The sequence below is a fragment of the Schistocerca serialis genome, chromosome 7, assembly GCF_023864345.2.
Source record: "Schistocerca serialis cubense isolate TAMUIC-IGC-003099 chromosome 7, iqSchSeri2.2, whole genome shotgun sequence".
NCBI lineage: Eukaryota > Metazoa > Arthropoda > Insecta > Orthoptera > Acrididae > Schistocerca > Schistocerca serialis.
Genome location: NC_064644.1, coordinates 80,353,949 through 80,369,615, shown reverse-complemented (window position 1 = coordinate 80,369,615; position 15,667 = coordinate 80,353,949). Strand labels below are relative to the sequence as shown.

Below are 15,667 nucleotides of genomic sequence, written 5' to 3'. Positions count from 1 at the left end.
AAATTTAGAGGCTCTGTATTGGAAGAAGACTCTGCGACCATTATGCTACCACCATCGTAGAGTTCGTTTGTGGTTTATCAGAATGAAATAACTGAGTTTAAGGCTCGTATAGGGCGACATAAGGTAATGAAATGTTCCGCCCTATGGTCGCACTGGACCAATCGGGGCAGACAGACCGCCACACCTTCTGTCAAATGCGTCACTGGATGCGGTATGGACAGGCATGTGGATGGTACTCCGCTCTCCCGATTGTTGTCTGGTTCTTGACCTTGGAACCGCTAATAAGCTGTCGAGTAACTCCTCAGAGGCTTAACAAGGCTGACTGCAGCCTGTACCAGTCCCCGCTTCTCCCACCAACGAAAGTCCCTGACGCTACCGGGAATCGAAACGTGCTCCTCCACACGCCGCGCTGACCGCTCCGCTACAAAGAGGGTCAGATATCGATATGTACAGTCAGTATTACCTCGCCCAATACGTGAATGGAAGAGGAAAGAAAATCGATTGTGTTGGCACCATGTACTCTCCACCGTGCACTTTACAATGATTTTCGGAATATATGCACTGAGGTGACAGGAGTCATGGGAACCACCTAATATCGTGTCGGAACTCCTTTTGCACTACGCAGTGCACCAACTCGGCGCGACATGGACTCAAGTCGTTGGAACCCCTTTGCAGAAATGCTGCCTCTATAGCCGTCTATAACTGCGAAAGATTTGGCGGTGCAGGATGTTGTTCACGAACTGACCTCTCGATTCATTCCCACAGATTTTGGATGGGATTCGTGTCGGGCGGTCTGGGTGGCTAAAAAAATTCACTCGAATTGTCCAGAATGTTCCTCAAACAAGTCACGAACAACTGTGGCCGGATGACATAAAGTCGTTGTTTGGAAACATGGAGTCTATAAATGGCTGAAAACGGCTCCAAGTCCCTCTTAGCAGAGGACCCAGTCCATTCCATGTCAACACAGCCGACACTATTATGGAGCCAACACCAGTTTGCAAAGTGCCTCGATGACAGCTTGAGTCCATGGGTTCGTGGGGTCTGCGCCACACTGCAATCAGCTCTTACAAACTGAAATCATCTGACCAGGCGACGCTTTTTCAGTGGTCTGGTGTCCAACCGATATAATAACGATCCCAGGAGAGGCGTTGCAGGTACTGTTGTGCTGTTAGCAAAGGCATCCGCGTTGGTCGTCTGCTGTCAAAGCTCATTAACGCCGGGTTTCGCCGCAGTGTCCTAACGGATACGTTCGTTGTACGTCACACATTGATTTCTGCGATTTTTCCACTCAATGTTGCTTGTCTGTTACCACTAACAACTATATGCAAACGCCGCTTCTCTCAGTCGTTAAGAGAAGGCCCTCGGCCACTGTGTTGAACATTGTGGGAAGTAATTCTTGAAATTTTGTATTCTCGGCACACTCCTGACACTGAGGACGTCGGAATATTGAATTCCCTAACGACTACTAAAATGGAATGTCTCATGCACCTAGCTCCAAATATCGAACCGCGTTCGATTTCTGTTAATTCCCTCCAGAACGTCTTCACATGAATCATCTGAGACGAAATGACTTCTTCGCCAATACAATGCCGTTTCATACCTTGTGCACGTGATACTACCGTCATCTGTGTATGTGCGTACTGCTAGCCCTTGACTTTTGTCACCTCAGTGTGCCTCTAAATTGGGTGTGTATTTAAGGTCAGTCACAAGTCGCACTTAGTTTACTTTATTGACCAGTTTCGCTCTTTAAGTCGAACGAGCATCAGCAGAAGCTCTGGAATTTACAGTTTGAAGTAGAGAAGTTGACTGTTACATTAAAGAGCAAAACCATCAATAAAACACTAAATGCGGCTATCGTGAAAAACTTCAACATTCGCTGTTTCCTTCGGTAAGGATGTGTTTTTACTGTCTTTAAAAATAACGGAGTGCATGGTTCAAATGGCTCTGAGCACTATGGGACTTAGAACTACTTAAACCTAACTAACCTAAGGACACCACACACATCCATGCCTGAGGCAGGATTAGAACCTGCGACCGTTGTGGTCGCGCGGTTCCGGACTGAAGCGCCTAGAACCGCTCGGCCACCCTGGCCGGCTACTGGAGTGTAGATTGGAATATAGAGACAGCATTAAAGCTGATAGAGCCTTATCGTGAACAGGAATGTTAATCGGCCCCTACGAACTGCGATTATAAAAATAAACTGAAAAGACTAGAGGCTTGAACGAAAATAACTCAGCCATTAGAGAGTGATATGCACGACATGGATAAGAAAATGGTGGCTTTAATGTTATCTTGTCGTCGTAAATGACGAAGGTAACGAATGAAACTTTGAGTGACTATTAATGGATACATAATTACTACGCTACTTGACAACACTAACAACACAGGAGCTGCCGGCCGATGTGACCGATCGGTTCTAGGCGCTACAGTCTGGAGCCGCGCGACCACTACGGTCGCAGGTTCGAATCATGCCTCGGGCTTGGATGTGTGTGATGTCCTTAGGTTAGTTAGGTTTAAGTAGTTCTAAGTTCTAGGGGACTGATGACCTCAGAAGTTAAGTCCCATAGTGCTCAGAGCCATTTGAACACAGGAGCAACGACGGCAAGTTACGAGCCAACTGCGATTCCACATGACCGTATCGCTTGGCCTCAAACCCTTCGTTTGTGTGGATGAGAATTCGACTGCCAGTACGTCACCGTCCAATATTCGGCTGAATCCAGTCTCTGCTGTTCGAGCCGACCGAAGTGGCCAAGCGGTTCTAGGTGCTTCTGTCTGGAACCGCGCGACCGCGACGGTCGCAGTTTCGAATCCTACCTCGGGCATGGATGTGTGTGATGTTCTTAGGTTAGTTAGGTTTAAGTAGTTCTAAGTTCTAGGGGACTGATGACCTCAGCTGTTAAGTCCCATAGTGCTCAGAGCCATAAGAACCATCTGTCGTTCGTTGGCCTTCGTTGGCCTAGGGTGTACGTGCATTACGGAGAATGACAGAGAGCGATCTCGACAGTCAGTATTCCCCCACACAATAAGTGAAAGGAACAGGAAAGAAAATCGACAATATTGTCGCGATGTACTCACCACCGTGCACTTTACAACGCCTTTCGGATTATACATGTAGACGTAGGCTGCAGGATTTTGTCGAAGAGAGGACATTTAAGCGAATGTTGGAGAATATTTTTAAGTCATCTTACTTGTGAACAGTTTCAGGATATCAGAGATTTTTGTGAAATCAAAATGTGACATTTGCTTCTATGAAGAATCCAACTACTTTGCGGCAGCGTGGAAGATTTATTTCACATGTTTTTGTGTATATCGTTTTCAGCCAACAAGAAACAGAACCGTTCATTATCATGATACATGGCAACATAAATTAATTTCTTATCCAATTATCATTAGTTAGACGCACAACTTGATGACTTAATCTCAGCTGTATATTTCACTTAACCTTGATCAGTCGATGTAAAGTGTCACTACCACACTACTCAGGGAATGTCAAACTGCGATCATAACGTTGTAGTGCCGTAAAGAAACAAACACCATTGCCAGGAAACGATCGTGATAGCTATGCTACGAGCCCTCACGAAGACAAAGGTTGTGTGATCTGCAATTACGTAATACATACGCACCGTCCAACGTCAGGCTCTGGACGTCAGACGGCGCACGTGCAAGCTGTCTGTGTACAGTACATGGCCATTGTTCGTCTGGTGAACAACGTGACGAGCGGATGTTGGAGGGGGTTGAAAATGAAGGCATAATGCGTGGCGTATCATGCACGGAGAGAGAGAGAGAGAGAGTGATCGCAGGTGGAGAATGCGTTGTGAGGAGAGCTGCGCCGGAGAGGTGTGTGGCGGGTAATCACACTTACCCCTTCCACAGGCCCGCCAGTCGGCGAAGGGCTCGGCGCTGATTGGCCAGCCTCAGCTCTGGGCGCCTGCAGCCGGTAGTCCTCGCCTGCAAACAAAATATGTTTCATTCCGACAAGTAGAACGTCCACACTGCAGCCAACAGTGGAGATCACTGTGCCCTACCATCGTGACGTTCATTCTACAACCTGTTCTGTACGAGCGTCTTTCTCATTTAACTTGACTGGTTGTGACGGAGCACTTCACATGTCAGTTTCACCAACAACGCCAGTGATCAGGTGACTGTGCCGAGTACAAAGTTCTGCAATCCTGAACAAGCTGAAGACTGCGCATGCGTTTAAACGGGCAGTGTTGGTGTCGTCATTGAACATCGAAAGTTAATCTATTTAACGCAGTGACCACTCACGGCATAGTAACGGACTTTGTGCTTTTGTGTCTTATTATTCTTTATTCTATTCTCTGTTTTCGTCAAAAATGGCGGCTGTTGCATGACGACTCTACACTTTTTCTGAGATGGTTGTCTCACAAGAGTAACCAAAAACCTGATGGAAAAAGTTTTACAATACCTGAGCAAAAGCCTGCTATATGCAATAAGTAAAAACAGCAATGAGAACTGTTTCTTTAAAGAAATAGCTCTTTTTAAGGAGAAAAATACACTTCTTATATTATCTGGCCCTTACAGAGAAAATAAGGCAAGAAAGATAAAGCGAAATGGCACTACGCAATGCCTTCTCAGTATTGTTTGGTGTGATCTGAATGTACATATTTTCTTGAGCAAATGAATGTTGATATCTCGAAATGTGTCTAAGACACATTTTTCCAGTCGTTGAGTTCCTAGCAGTATACAAAACAAACCATTCGACCATTGGCCCCGAAACTGCTCATGAATTCTATTTTCACCGTTAATTAACTCTACTATTATTATATAACTATATTCCAACTTTCTGTGAGACGGACCGTCCCTCATCACTTCACTTTCACAACTCAATACAGAGCTAAACAAAGACATGTTGCCAATTTGTCTAATGGGAACGTGACGTTTTGTTGACGGGTATCTGACACAAAATCTTTCTGCACCAATCGGGACATCAGTGCAGCAGATAGCGTTTGGCATACACAATTTTGGCGGCAACGTGTAAACAAAGACGAGCACTTGTGACAAGCGAGACTCAGTACAGAAACAAACGCTGCCGGCGCTGCAGTAGATTCACTTTCCAATCGGCACAAGCAAGTCGCTGGTGTACAAAGGGTTTAAGAGATCAAGAGGGGCCTCACATGCTGACAGACCTTTTGATATATGGAACAAAAGATCTTTCTTTGCCTGTACACGGAATTTTATTCCTATCAGTATCCAGACAGTTGTCAACATTACTTAGTTTCTTTACTTTGTAGTACAATGTAGAACATTTGCCATGTCCTGTTAATTCTATTAGTAATTAAATGACTGTGTATAGAGCTCTGTACTCTTCTACGTTTCTGGAAATCATAAGCGTGTTCAGAAAATGGACAGTCAACAGCTGTAGATTACGAGCGTTTTTATGAATCGAAGTAGGACATGAAATATACCAACTGCTACACCGCCGGAAGAATTTACCTATGATGGAAATGTATCTTACAGCATTTGTAAATAAATTTCAGTCACGAAACACGTGGAGTATTTAAGTACCAAGCACTATTGCTGTAACAGTATATACGATTTGCACGTATCTATACTTGTGTTCCTTATCTAGATTTAATCGTTTACGTTTCTACTGATCGCTTTTGAGTTTTCATTTGAATATGACAAAGTCGACCGTAAAGATTTTATTAGTTCGTCTGCATTCATACTCTGTTCGTGTTTCTACTTGGTATGGATTCCCACTATAGTATGAACAGTCCATATGAGTGCAACATTCTTTCCAATAATTTACAGTCTCCTTGCAAGTCTTTTAGCAAAATGAGAGCTGGTCGCTGGCTGCATAGATTCATGACAAACAGGGCATATTTTCTTCGAATCTGCCCTCTCTTCCGATAAATGTACTTCGTAAAGCTATAGATCAACGCACCATACTCAAGAATAGGGCGAAAGATGGTATTGTATGACACCTGTTTTGTGGGTGAACTACACGTCGACAGCATTTTACCTGTAAATCTCACTCCGTAATCTTCCTTGCTCGACGTCTGGATTTATGTGGACGTCGCAGTTTAAATTGCTCCGCACAGATACTCCTAGTTACGTGACAACTACAGCTGATTCCAGAGACTGATCGCCGATCGTATAGTCACACGATATTTGTTTTATTTTCTGTCTACGTACGTGTGTCGCACTGTATTCATTTATTCTAAGGATCATCTGTCAGTCTTTGTGCCAAGTGGTTTTCATCTTCAAATCGTCCTGCTCTTCGGAATAATTTGCAACGACAGTACCTCGCTGCAAACGTTCTAAGTGTATTTTCTCTCCAAAATGCTTTTTTATTACTATCACGTTCTCGATACACTGTTGTATGTCTCTAGACCTGTTCCAAGAGTCAAAGCATGAAGGAAACGTTTCGAACATTCGTTATTAGATGGTACATGGTCTTTCTGCCAAGCAGTGGTTCCATCCGGATTACCGTGAGCCAAGGACTCCTCCATTTACTCACAGATCATTTGAAGAGAAAACACAGGGATTTTACAGTTACAGGAAAACGAAGAGAGGTAAGCAAGATTAAATCTTTAAGCGACAAATCTCACGTTTGTCAGGAGAAAACATTGTATCTCTTTCCGTAAATAACTTCTTTGAACCGAAAAAGATTGAGAACTGATTCTGATACCACAGAATTATGCTTCCCACATCACTGCAAAAAATAATAAGGCGAATTACAAAACAAATAATTTATTTAGAATGTTCTGAGTATCACAGCAGGAAAAGATTTGGCCTAAGAGCCAATAAGCCAATTCACTTCGAGAACCATTTTCAAAGATTCTCGTTCGAGCATGTCCCTCATTTTTTGCATCTGGTTCAGATTATTATTCGCATTTACTAAGCCATTTTATGAATTCGTCTCTCGCCTTCTCTATGAAGAGAGAGAGAGACACGGATGTGTGAGATATATAGAATATCAAGAAGTGAAAATGAAATCACCAAAACCTAGTTAAGTACTTACCATCTAATTTCGCTGAGGAGATATACCTATGATTTATTAAAAATAATGGATATTCGTTTTGATAAGTTTATTTGACAAGACGTGTGAAAAGAATGGTATGTTATATTACCGAGGAAAGGTATGTACAAAATAGAAACGAGGAATCCTGATATATCGAGAAATGTAGCCGCCCAACGTCGAAACGTCGAAAACGGCTGGGAGTGCGTTGTGCTGATTCCATGCACCTGCCGCGCTGGGTAGCCGCGTGGTCTTTGGCGCCTTGCCACGGTTCGTGCGGCTACCGCCGTCGGAGATTCGAATCCTTCCTCGGGCATGGGTGTGTGTGATGTCATTAGCGTAAGTTACTTTAAGTTAGATTTAGTAGTGTGTGAGCCTACGGACGGATGACCACATCAGTTTGGTCCCATAGGACCTTACCACCACCATCAACACCACGACCACCACCACCACCACCATCTCCATGCACCTCAGTTCCACACTCTATAGTGAATGACTGAGGATGAGGCGGCGGTCGGACGATTGTCGCATGGTCTTCAGGGCCTGATCGTGGGGTTGCCTTTCTTCTTTTTCTTTTTGTATCGATATGGTCTGTACATCAACAGGACATTATCAGCGTATGAGTACCGATATTACTTCTATAAAATGGCACTATTTCGGATATAGAGATCTATAGTTATGAGCTATGAGCACATTCTGCCTCTGTTAGCATCAAAAACTACATTTTTACAACGACCGCATATGCGAAAAATGTTTCTAAATGTAGCTAATGGTTTTAAACCATTATTCGGTTACCGTTTCCATCCAGTAAAACTGGAGTTTCAGCCTACCAGAGCATTGAGGAGGCTTCGAAGAGAATGGAAGTAAAGGCTCTCCAGTTGTAAAAAGCAGTGAATCATTTGGGACAATGATTCACCAGGGAAAAGGATGACCAAAATTTACCATCCCATCGACATCCTAAGTTATGGGAAACGGAGTACATTTGTAGTTAGACAAGACTGAGAGAAAGGACCCTTGGGTCTTAAGCACCATGTCACCTCCGTTGGAGTTGAGATTTCCTAAGTACGTTTGATTTATTTCGCTAGATTGGTGAGACTGCTCTGATAGTGGATCAGATACGCAGGACAAAGGATTCGAATACCAAATTCGACAGTTTTGGCCGCACCAGTTGCAGATTGAGGCGAGTAAAAAAATGGTTCAAATGGCTCTGCGCACTATGGGACTCAACTGCTGAGGTCATAAGTCCCCTAGAACTTAGAACTACTTAAACCTAACTAACCTAAGGACAACACACACATCCATGCCCGAGGTGAGGCGAGTAAATTCCACCCCAAAATCCAAATCTTGAAATTTTCTTGATCAGGTTTGATATCTTTCTTCGAAATCTTCACGTTCAAAGTTTTCGACTTCCTGTTCACAACAAAAAAGCCATTGACCGTTCGCGTCTCCCTTATTTGTAAATGTTCAACGTCCAGTCTTAATAAAATCTGACACAAATTTTCTGCACTTGAGTACAGTTTTCCAGTGTAGTTCATATACTATTTTCGAACAATCTTTTTACAAAAAGTGATATGCAGCACATGATTCATGACTGCTGCTACGCAATGAACAGCACATTCTAGGTTTACTACAATTTTACATGATCTGAAGTGCAAAATACCGTTCGTGTACATCGGGAGCTATTGTAGAGAGCTATCATTCTGTTTCCTTGATCTTTCTGCCGCCTCCAAGAGAAACTCTTTCAATTCCTTGTCTCTGTTATACGAAAACACTACAGATACAATTTTGGAAAATTTCAACGGACTGCTACAGACAGTTGATATACGCATAAGGTTCATTTTGTACAAGACAACATGAAACATGTGATAGTGTATAGAGAGGATCTGGGAAGTTTATGTTTAAGAGAACATCAAATTTTGCGCGTCAGTGACAAGATTATTGTCTGCTTCACCTGTCGTTGGGTACAATGTTATCAGATGGAACGAATCTTCTACGTAACTGTTCTTAAAGTTGGCAGATGACAGTCATAAAAAGAAGGAGACAATAGAAATGTTCCATGTATTTGTCTACTTATAAAAAGAAAATCATTTGACTGCGTAAAAAGAAATAAGGTCGTACTGTATTCTCTCTCTCTCTCTCTCTCTCTCTCTCTCTCTCTCTCTCACCACACACACACACACACACACACACACACACACACACACACATAAACACACTTTCTCTCTCTCTATCTCTATCTCTCCTACTCTGTTCAATATACTGGGTGAATCACCTAAAATTTGCATCGCAAGTATTGCGGTTTTCATAGAATGCGTTGGCGGTCAGTGGCCTATGTTTCACGATTCTAGTGCGAGTAGTTTATGAAATATCGTATTTTCAAAAGTTCCCACAGCGACACTTGTTTGTGACATTCAAGCTGCGTAGTTTCTCGGTACGACGTTGTTATGTTTGTTCACAGTATGCTTGTGTGTTCCATGAATGCACTGCAACTTGCTAGTCAGTTTGTATGTGTCAGTCCAAGCAGTGAGTGGAAGATTTGTTTTAGCAATGCAGAAAAACGCCAACATGCACATGGTGTATGCAGAGGGCAGGAAGAATGCAGTTCATTGTACTACGGTGTATCCGGCAAGATATCCCAATAGAGTCAACCATCTCGGCAATTATTTATCAGTCTCTTCAACTAGTTACAGGAAGTGATAATGTAACACCTAGACAACATGACAAAAGAAAACAAGTGACGACAGAATAGGGGGAAATTAATGTTCTCGCTGCTTTTGCAGTTGATCCGCACGTTAGCTTCAGCGTAATGCAATCGCACGAGGATTTGGCGTCAGTCAGCAAGAGTCCTACGCATTCTCCATTGACCTAGGTTCCATCCCTATCACATCTCTCTCCATCAACAACTGCATGGAAACAATTATGAGGATCGTATTAACTTCTGTGCGTGGGCGTTAAGACAGGATACTCCAGCTGTATCGTGTATCTTGTTCAGTGATGAAGGCACATTTACCAGTCATAGGTAAACAGCCGAAATATACTCTACTGATCTGCTGACAATCCCCGTTGGCTTCGTCAGGTGGAATGTCAACGTCCATGGCCTTGAAAACGTGTAGTGTGAGGTAGTGAATCATCAGCCTCATAGACCCGTTTTTCATAGACGGAACACTGAACGCCCCAAAGTACTGTGGACTCCAAACGGGCCATCTTCCACGGATGACAGAAAACGTTCCTCTGGAGATAGAAGAAACCTGTGGTATCAACACTATGGCTGTCCAGCCCTTAGTGCGCTAAGTACTACGGCACGTCTTCACGAATTGTTTCCAAATCGTTGCATTCGACGCAGAGAACCCGTGCCTTGGGCAGCTCGTTCCCCTGATTCGACACCTGTAGTGTTTATTCTGTGGGGAAAAAAGACGCTGTCTACAAGGACATACAAACTACACCCAATGATATGCAACAACGTGTTACTGCAACCTGCTCGGACATTTCCGCCGAAATGCTATCACGTGTGCAGCAGTCGTTCCACACCAGACTGGAGACTTGTATTGCCACTGCCAGTGGACATTTTGAGCACAATCTTTGTCTCGCTACTAGTCAGGAGCCACATGACCAGTGTACGCACTTGTATTGTTCTTTAATGTGTGTTACAATAGGTACTGTACAAGTGTCGGTGAGGAAACTTTTCAAAATACTATACTCGTAAAAGACCTGCATTAGATTCTTTCAAAAGACACCATCGACATTCTGATTTATCCCATTTTTATTTTATTAATGTCAATAGGCATAGTTCCACATAAAAAAGTGTTTTCATAAAAAGTAGACTTTCCAAGTATTATTTCAATCTGTTTATTGGCTAACAATACGAGCCCCTGACTGCCAATTCATTCCCTGAAAAACCGCACATCAATAACGCTTTCCATTTCCACGATATTTGCGGTGCAAGTTTTAGGTAATTCACCCAGTATACTTAGAGGTCAAGAAAAAACATCTTAATGGGATCACAGGAATTTTTGTCGCTGGAAAATGGGTCTAATTGATTAAGTTTTCAGATGACGTAGTGAGTTTAATTATAGGAGGACAAACAATGAACACCTTGGTGGAAGATTTAAAGGCATCATGACAAGAGTAATGAAAACTGGTAAGAACCAAGAGTATGAATATTGAGACAAAACAAGGAAAGGAAGCGTAATCATAGGACAAGACAAAATTCAGGAGCAAAGTGTTTTCAGTACCTAGTCGTGTTAGTTAAGCAGGACGTGACCCGAAGTAAAGAAATAAAAACCGTAACTGGAATTGCCAAGAATGAAATTAACCGGAAGAAAATGCTGTATACTGAGAGAATGAACCTACAGCTGAGAAAACGTTTCGTCAAGCGTTTTGTGTGACTCGTATTGGAAACGAAATGAAATGATCATATGGCATTCTGGCCGGGAACCCCATTCGGGGGAGTTCGGCCGCCGTATTGCAAGTCGTTTTTAGGTGACGTCACATCGGCGACTTGCTAGTCAGTGATGATGGACACAAAACATCCAGTCGGGAATCGAACCCGGGCCCCCTGCTGGTAGGCGGTAACGCTACCGCTACACTACAAAGGCGTACAATCGTATTGGAAAGAAACTTGGATGGTATTGAATGACGACGAAAAGAAAGGGGTATAAGGTGGTCGTTAGAAAGGATAAGATGGGCAGCAAGAGGTGAGAACGAGTAAGTACAAAAACCATTGGTACTGAAACATTACAAGATGTAACAGAGAGAAAGAAGAACTAGCTAAGACACTTCTAAGAAGACAAGGTTTGTTAACAGGTGCACTGGAAGGAAAAGTTAAATGAAAAAATAAAGAGGAGGAGGAACGGATATAAGTTGATACATTAAGTGAAACTGCTTAATAGTTATGTAGTTACGAACTCTTTGGGACACACAGAGAAGGATGGCGAGTCAGTATTGTCCAAAGACCTCGCTATGAGGCAAAACACCAGATAATAATAATGCCTCATAAAACTCTTGCGATAAGCACCATTACTGGTTATAAATGATACTTATAGCCATGTAATAACTCACAACGGAAATCTGTTCTTTGTTACGATACCGACAGTAGATGTTCCGCTGGCACGTAAATTAACTTTCTCTGACGTAAACAGTAGTTAATAGGACCGCGATTGAACTAGTAAGTTTATTGTCAATGAATCTGTCCAGTTACCTCCACTCGCAAATATAAAGTGTGTTGAGATACGCAACGTTTTTCGGGTCTCACTGCTTCATCGTCAGGCAATGTATATAACTAACCTATGCATACAAAACGTGTCTAAGTTATTTATTTAATTAGTTAGTTACATGTTCCAAAGCTGTCATGTAAATTAACTTTCTCTGACGTAAACAGTACTTAATAGGACCGCATTTGAACTAGTAAGTTTATTGTCAATGAATCTGTCCAGTTACCGCCACTCGCAAATATAAAGTGTGTTGAGATACGCAACGTTTTTCGGGTTTCACTGCTTCATCTTCAGGCAATGTATATAACTAACCTATGCATACAAAACGTGTCTAAGTTATTTATTTAATTAGTTAGTTAGTTACATGTCCCAAAGCTCGTTTGAGCGATTCTTCTACCGAAGTGATATGGAAAGAGTCAGTTTGCAGGCTACGCGTACATGGTCACTGCTAACATTAATGAAGACATTATTTTTAGTCCTATTCATACAACACCACTTAATTTCTTTGCATTATTCTTGCAACTCCGATGCTGGTTTGCGGCCATGTTACAGTATGTTAATGACTGAAAACCTAGCGCAGTGAAATATCTTCACGCAGTCTTCATGTGGGTCTCACATTTAGCAACGAACACACAGTTTTCAGCAATGTTTGTCACGTCATTAATTATATGTCTATAGTTTGCCAAATCCAAAACAGAATAAGTTATTACAAAGTGCTTTAGCTTAGACGATTTAAGAATCTGGAACAGCAGAATGGCTGACGTTCCAAACACATGCATTTGTTTCACTGTTTAGGTGCTTTAGGAGTTCGATAAACGACATAATGAACTTTGCTTAAACCAACGTGTTCATTGTTCAATCTGATGTCTACACGGAGACTATTATTTGCATAATGTAATTCGTCTGCTATCTAGTGTTTGCATGACGTGTGATGCTGACACGTGAAATACGCAGATAATTAGGGACATTATTAGGATCGGTAGAACGAGGGTTCTGTATAACATCTCCTTCGTGGGTGGACAACGCTTCGTGAGTATTCCTCCAAAGAATCTCAGTCTTGTATCTGCCTTTCCTACTAATAGTTTTACATGATAGTTCTACTCAAAAACGTTTTTTACGCATATTGCCTGATATGTAAGTGGTTAGACTGCTTCCAACGATTATTCGGAATCATGCAATCATGTAACAACGGATCGTTCCGCCTATTAACGCCCAGTAGGATACTTTTGTTGTTTGTCGGCGGTTAGCCTCCAATCCCAGAAATATGCGACGGTGGTCTACATATTTAACTGGCTTTCACTACAATCTTCTTGCGACTTCTCTGTGTGTAAGAGTTTTATCGGCGAATAGTTTTATGAAATTCCGACGTTACCCACTAGATCATTTAGATGTGTGTAGTGATCAGTGATTGTCCTACAACATTCTCGTGGCATACGTCCGGAGGTCCTTCATCTCTGAAGATTTCTCTCAGTACCTCGTTTCTTACATATGGTATTGGTATTAATTTGCAGCGCAGTGCTATTCTGTAAACATTTGGTTTTAGTCCTCATTTGGACATACCGGCGTCAGTGTAACAAAATCGCGTTATGCCTGTGGCTTGAAGCCTGTGGCCTGTAGCTTGTTCCAATGGTGGCCGTGTAGGGAGATTTAATCTCCAGAATGTGATAGGCGCAGGGAAGCAAATCGTTAGCGTAACGTTTCAAATTACTAAACGTTTCGCCACTGCTCTGGGTACAATTTCAAATCTCCTAGAAGTGTCTCAATTTCGTGACGATGTATAACAGAGTATTACACTGTCCAGGCCCTACAGAAAATCTGAAGTAACGCCCGCGGTGTACTGGAAGCCAAATAGGACTTCGTGCGACAACCCATTCGTTATGTACCATATTACTTCGAAGGAAGACGTACTGCAGTTTATTATAACTTAAAAGCTCTTTCCGAGTCAGGAACTATATTTCCTCAAAAACAACTTGTTGGGGTGCAAGCTTTTGTTATGTTTCAACAGGATAGATCAAACTTATTAATCACGCTTCCACAAAATTTTCATTCAAACATCAGGAAATCTACTTATTCCAAAGTACTAAAAATTCTTGCACAATTGCTAGTATAATTTCCGGTAGCATTATCAAGTCATTTGGCGTAGTTTTTATGACAGTCGAATCGCAAACAGTAGAACTGGTTTTCAAATCAACATCTATATCTGAAATATCCTAGATTTCTTATGCCATAGCTGAGGTCCCTAAAGGTGCTCACACATGGAACTGCAGGCTTGATAAGCGTGCGTGGTGAAAGGGTTTTCTGCGAGCATGCGTCATTCCCCTTTGCCTTCACACTTTGCAAGCATCAGCTGGCGCTTCGAAGAAGTGTGGTACGGAAGACGACGATTTTGTCGATTTGGCCGGCACTGCCGTAGTGAAGCGGGATAAACGAAAGAGGAAACTTGACACGTGGTGTACAGACTGATGGAAATACTGCTACTTCTCGCGTGTTGGCGCTACTATGAATACTTTAAATAGTCTAAACATCTCTGTGGACTTTCAAATTCATTTCTTTCTGTCCCGGATTAACAAATGCTTTCAGTTCCTTCTTTCTGTTCTTCCTGTAGGTGACTTTGACAGAATTTATCGTTTTGATTATGGTATGCATATCTGTATCATGTGATATGTAGTTTGCTGAAAACACGACGTATGCAACACACCTCTTTGCCTCTTGAAACGAGGCTACCTTTCATATACTGGATTTTTTTTTTTTTTCCAGCAGATTCCGAGTGATTTGTTTCTTGTCACCCGACAAGTGCCGATGCGAAGATCGCCTCGCAATTGCTAGCACAAGCCTGCACATTGTCATAAATGTGTTCAAGCATGTTTGCATTGAATTGATTGCACGAAATTACATGACTCAAAATTGATCGACTCCGGCAGCTTGAGCATTGCCAATTCTTGTATAAAATTACCCTACAGATGGTAAAGGATACTTGCACGAAGTCTTCAATCTTGCATGCCTGTCCAGCTTGCAGTTCCGTATGTTTTCGCCTAAACACGTGTTTTGGTGGTGGCGCTCGACTATGAGGTTCGAATTCTGCCAAGTGCTTGCGTAATGTTTCTTATCACCAGACTTTATATCGCCAGCCTCTAAACCTTTCTACATCGCCTCATGGACTGAAGGAATGTGACAGTGTTGATGGTAATCAGACCATAGTTTAGCGACGAGCATTATCTCCTTCCCCCCCCCCCCCCCCTTTCCCGCTGCGGCCAATTATTTGAAGAATCGTACTCCCCATGACAAACCGCCACATCTCCCGAACTATGTATCGCACAGTGCTATAATTTTCCAAGTCATTCACCGATACATGTGGACACTGTTTGCAAAATGTGTTGCGAGTAGAGTTCGTAGTAAAATAACAACAAAATAGAAACATCATTCCTGATGCTGATCTTTTACTGCTTGAAGAGCTAAACCGTAGTTTTCCTTTTCC

General features: G+C 42.5%; 1 protein-coding gene across 2 annotated transcripts in view; it reads right to left on the bottom strand.

Moving 5' to 3' along the window:
• Positions 1-15,667, bottom strand: part of LOC126412767 (zinc finger protein basonuclin-1-like) — a 295,072-nt gene that overhangs the window by 261,749 nt on the left and 17,656 nt on the right. For both annotated transcript variants that reach the window (XM_050082521.1, XM_050082522.1), the window contains exon 2: positions 3,863-3,948. In XM_050082521.1, coding sequence (XP_049938478.1) covers positions 3,863-3,948 — 86 coding nt within the window. The remainder of the gene's footprint in view (positions 1-3,862; positions 3,949-15,667) is intronic.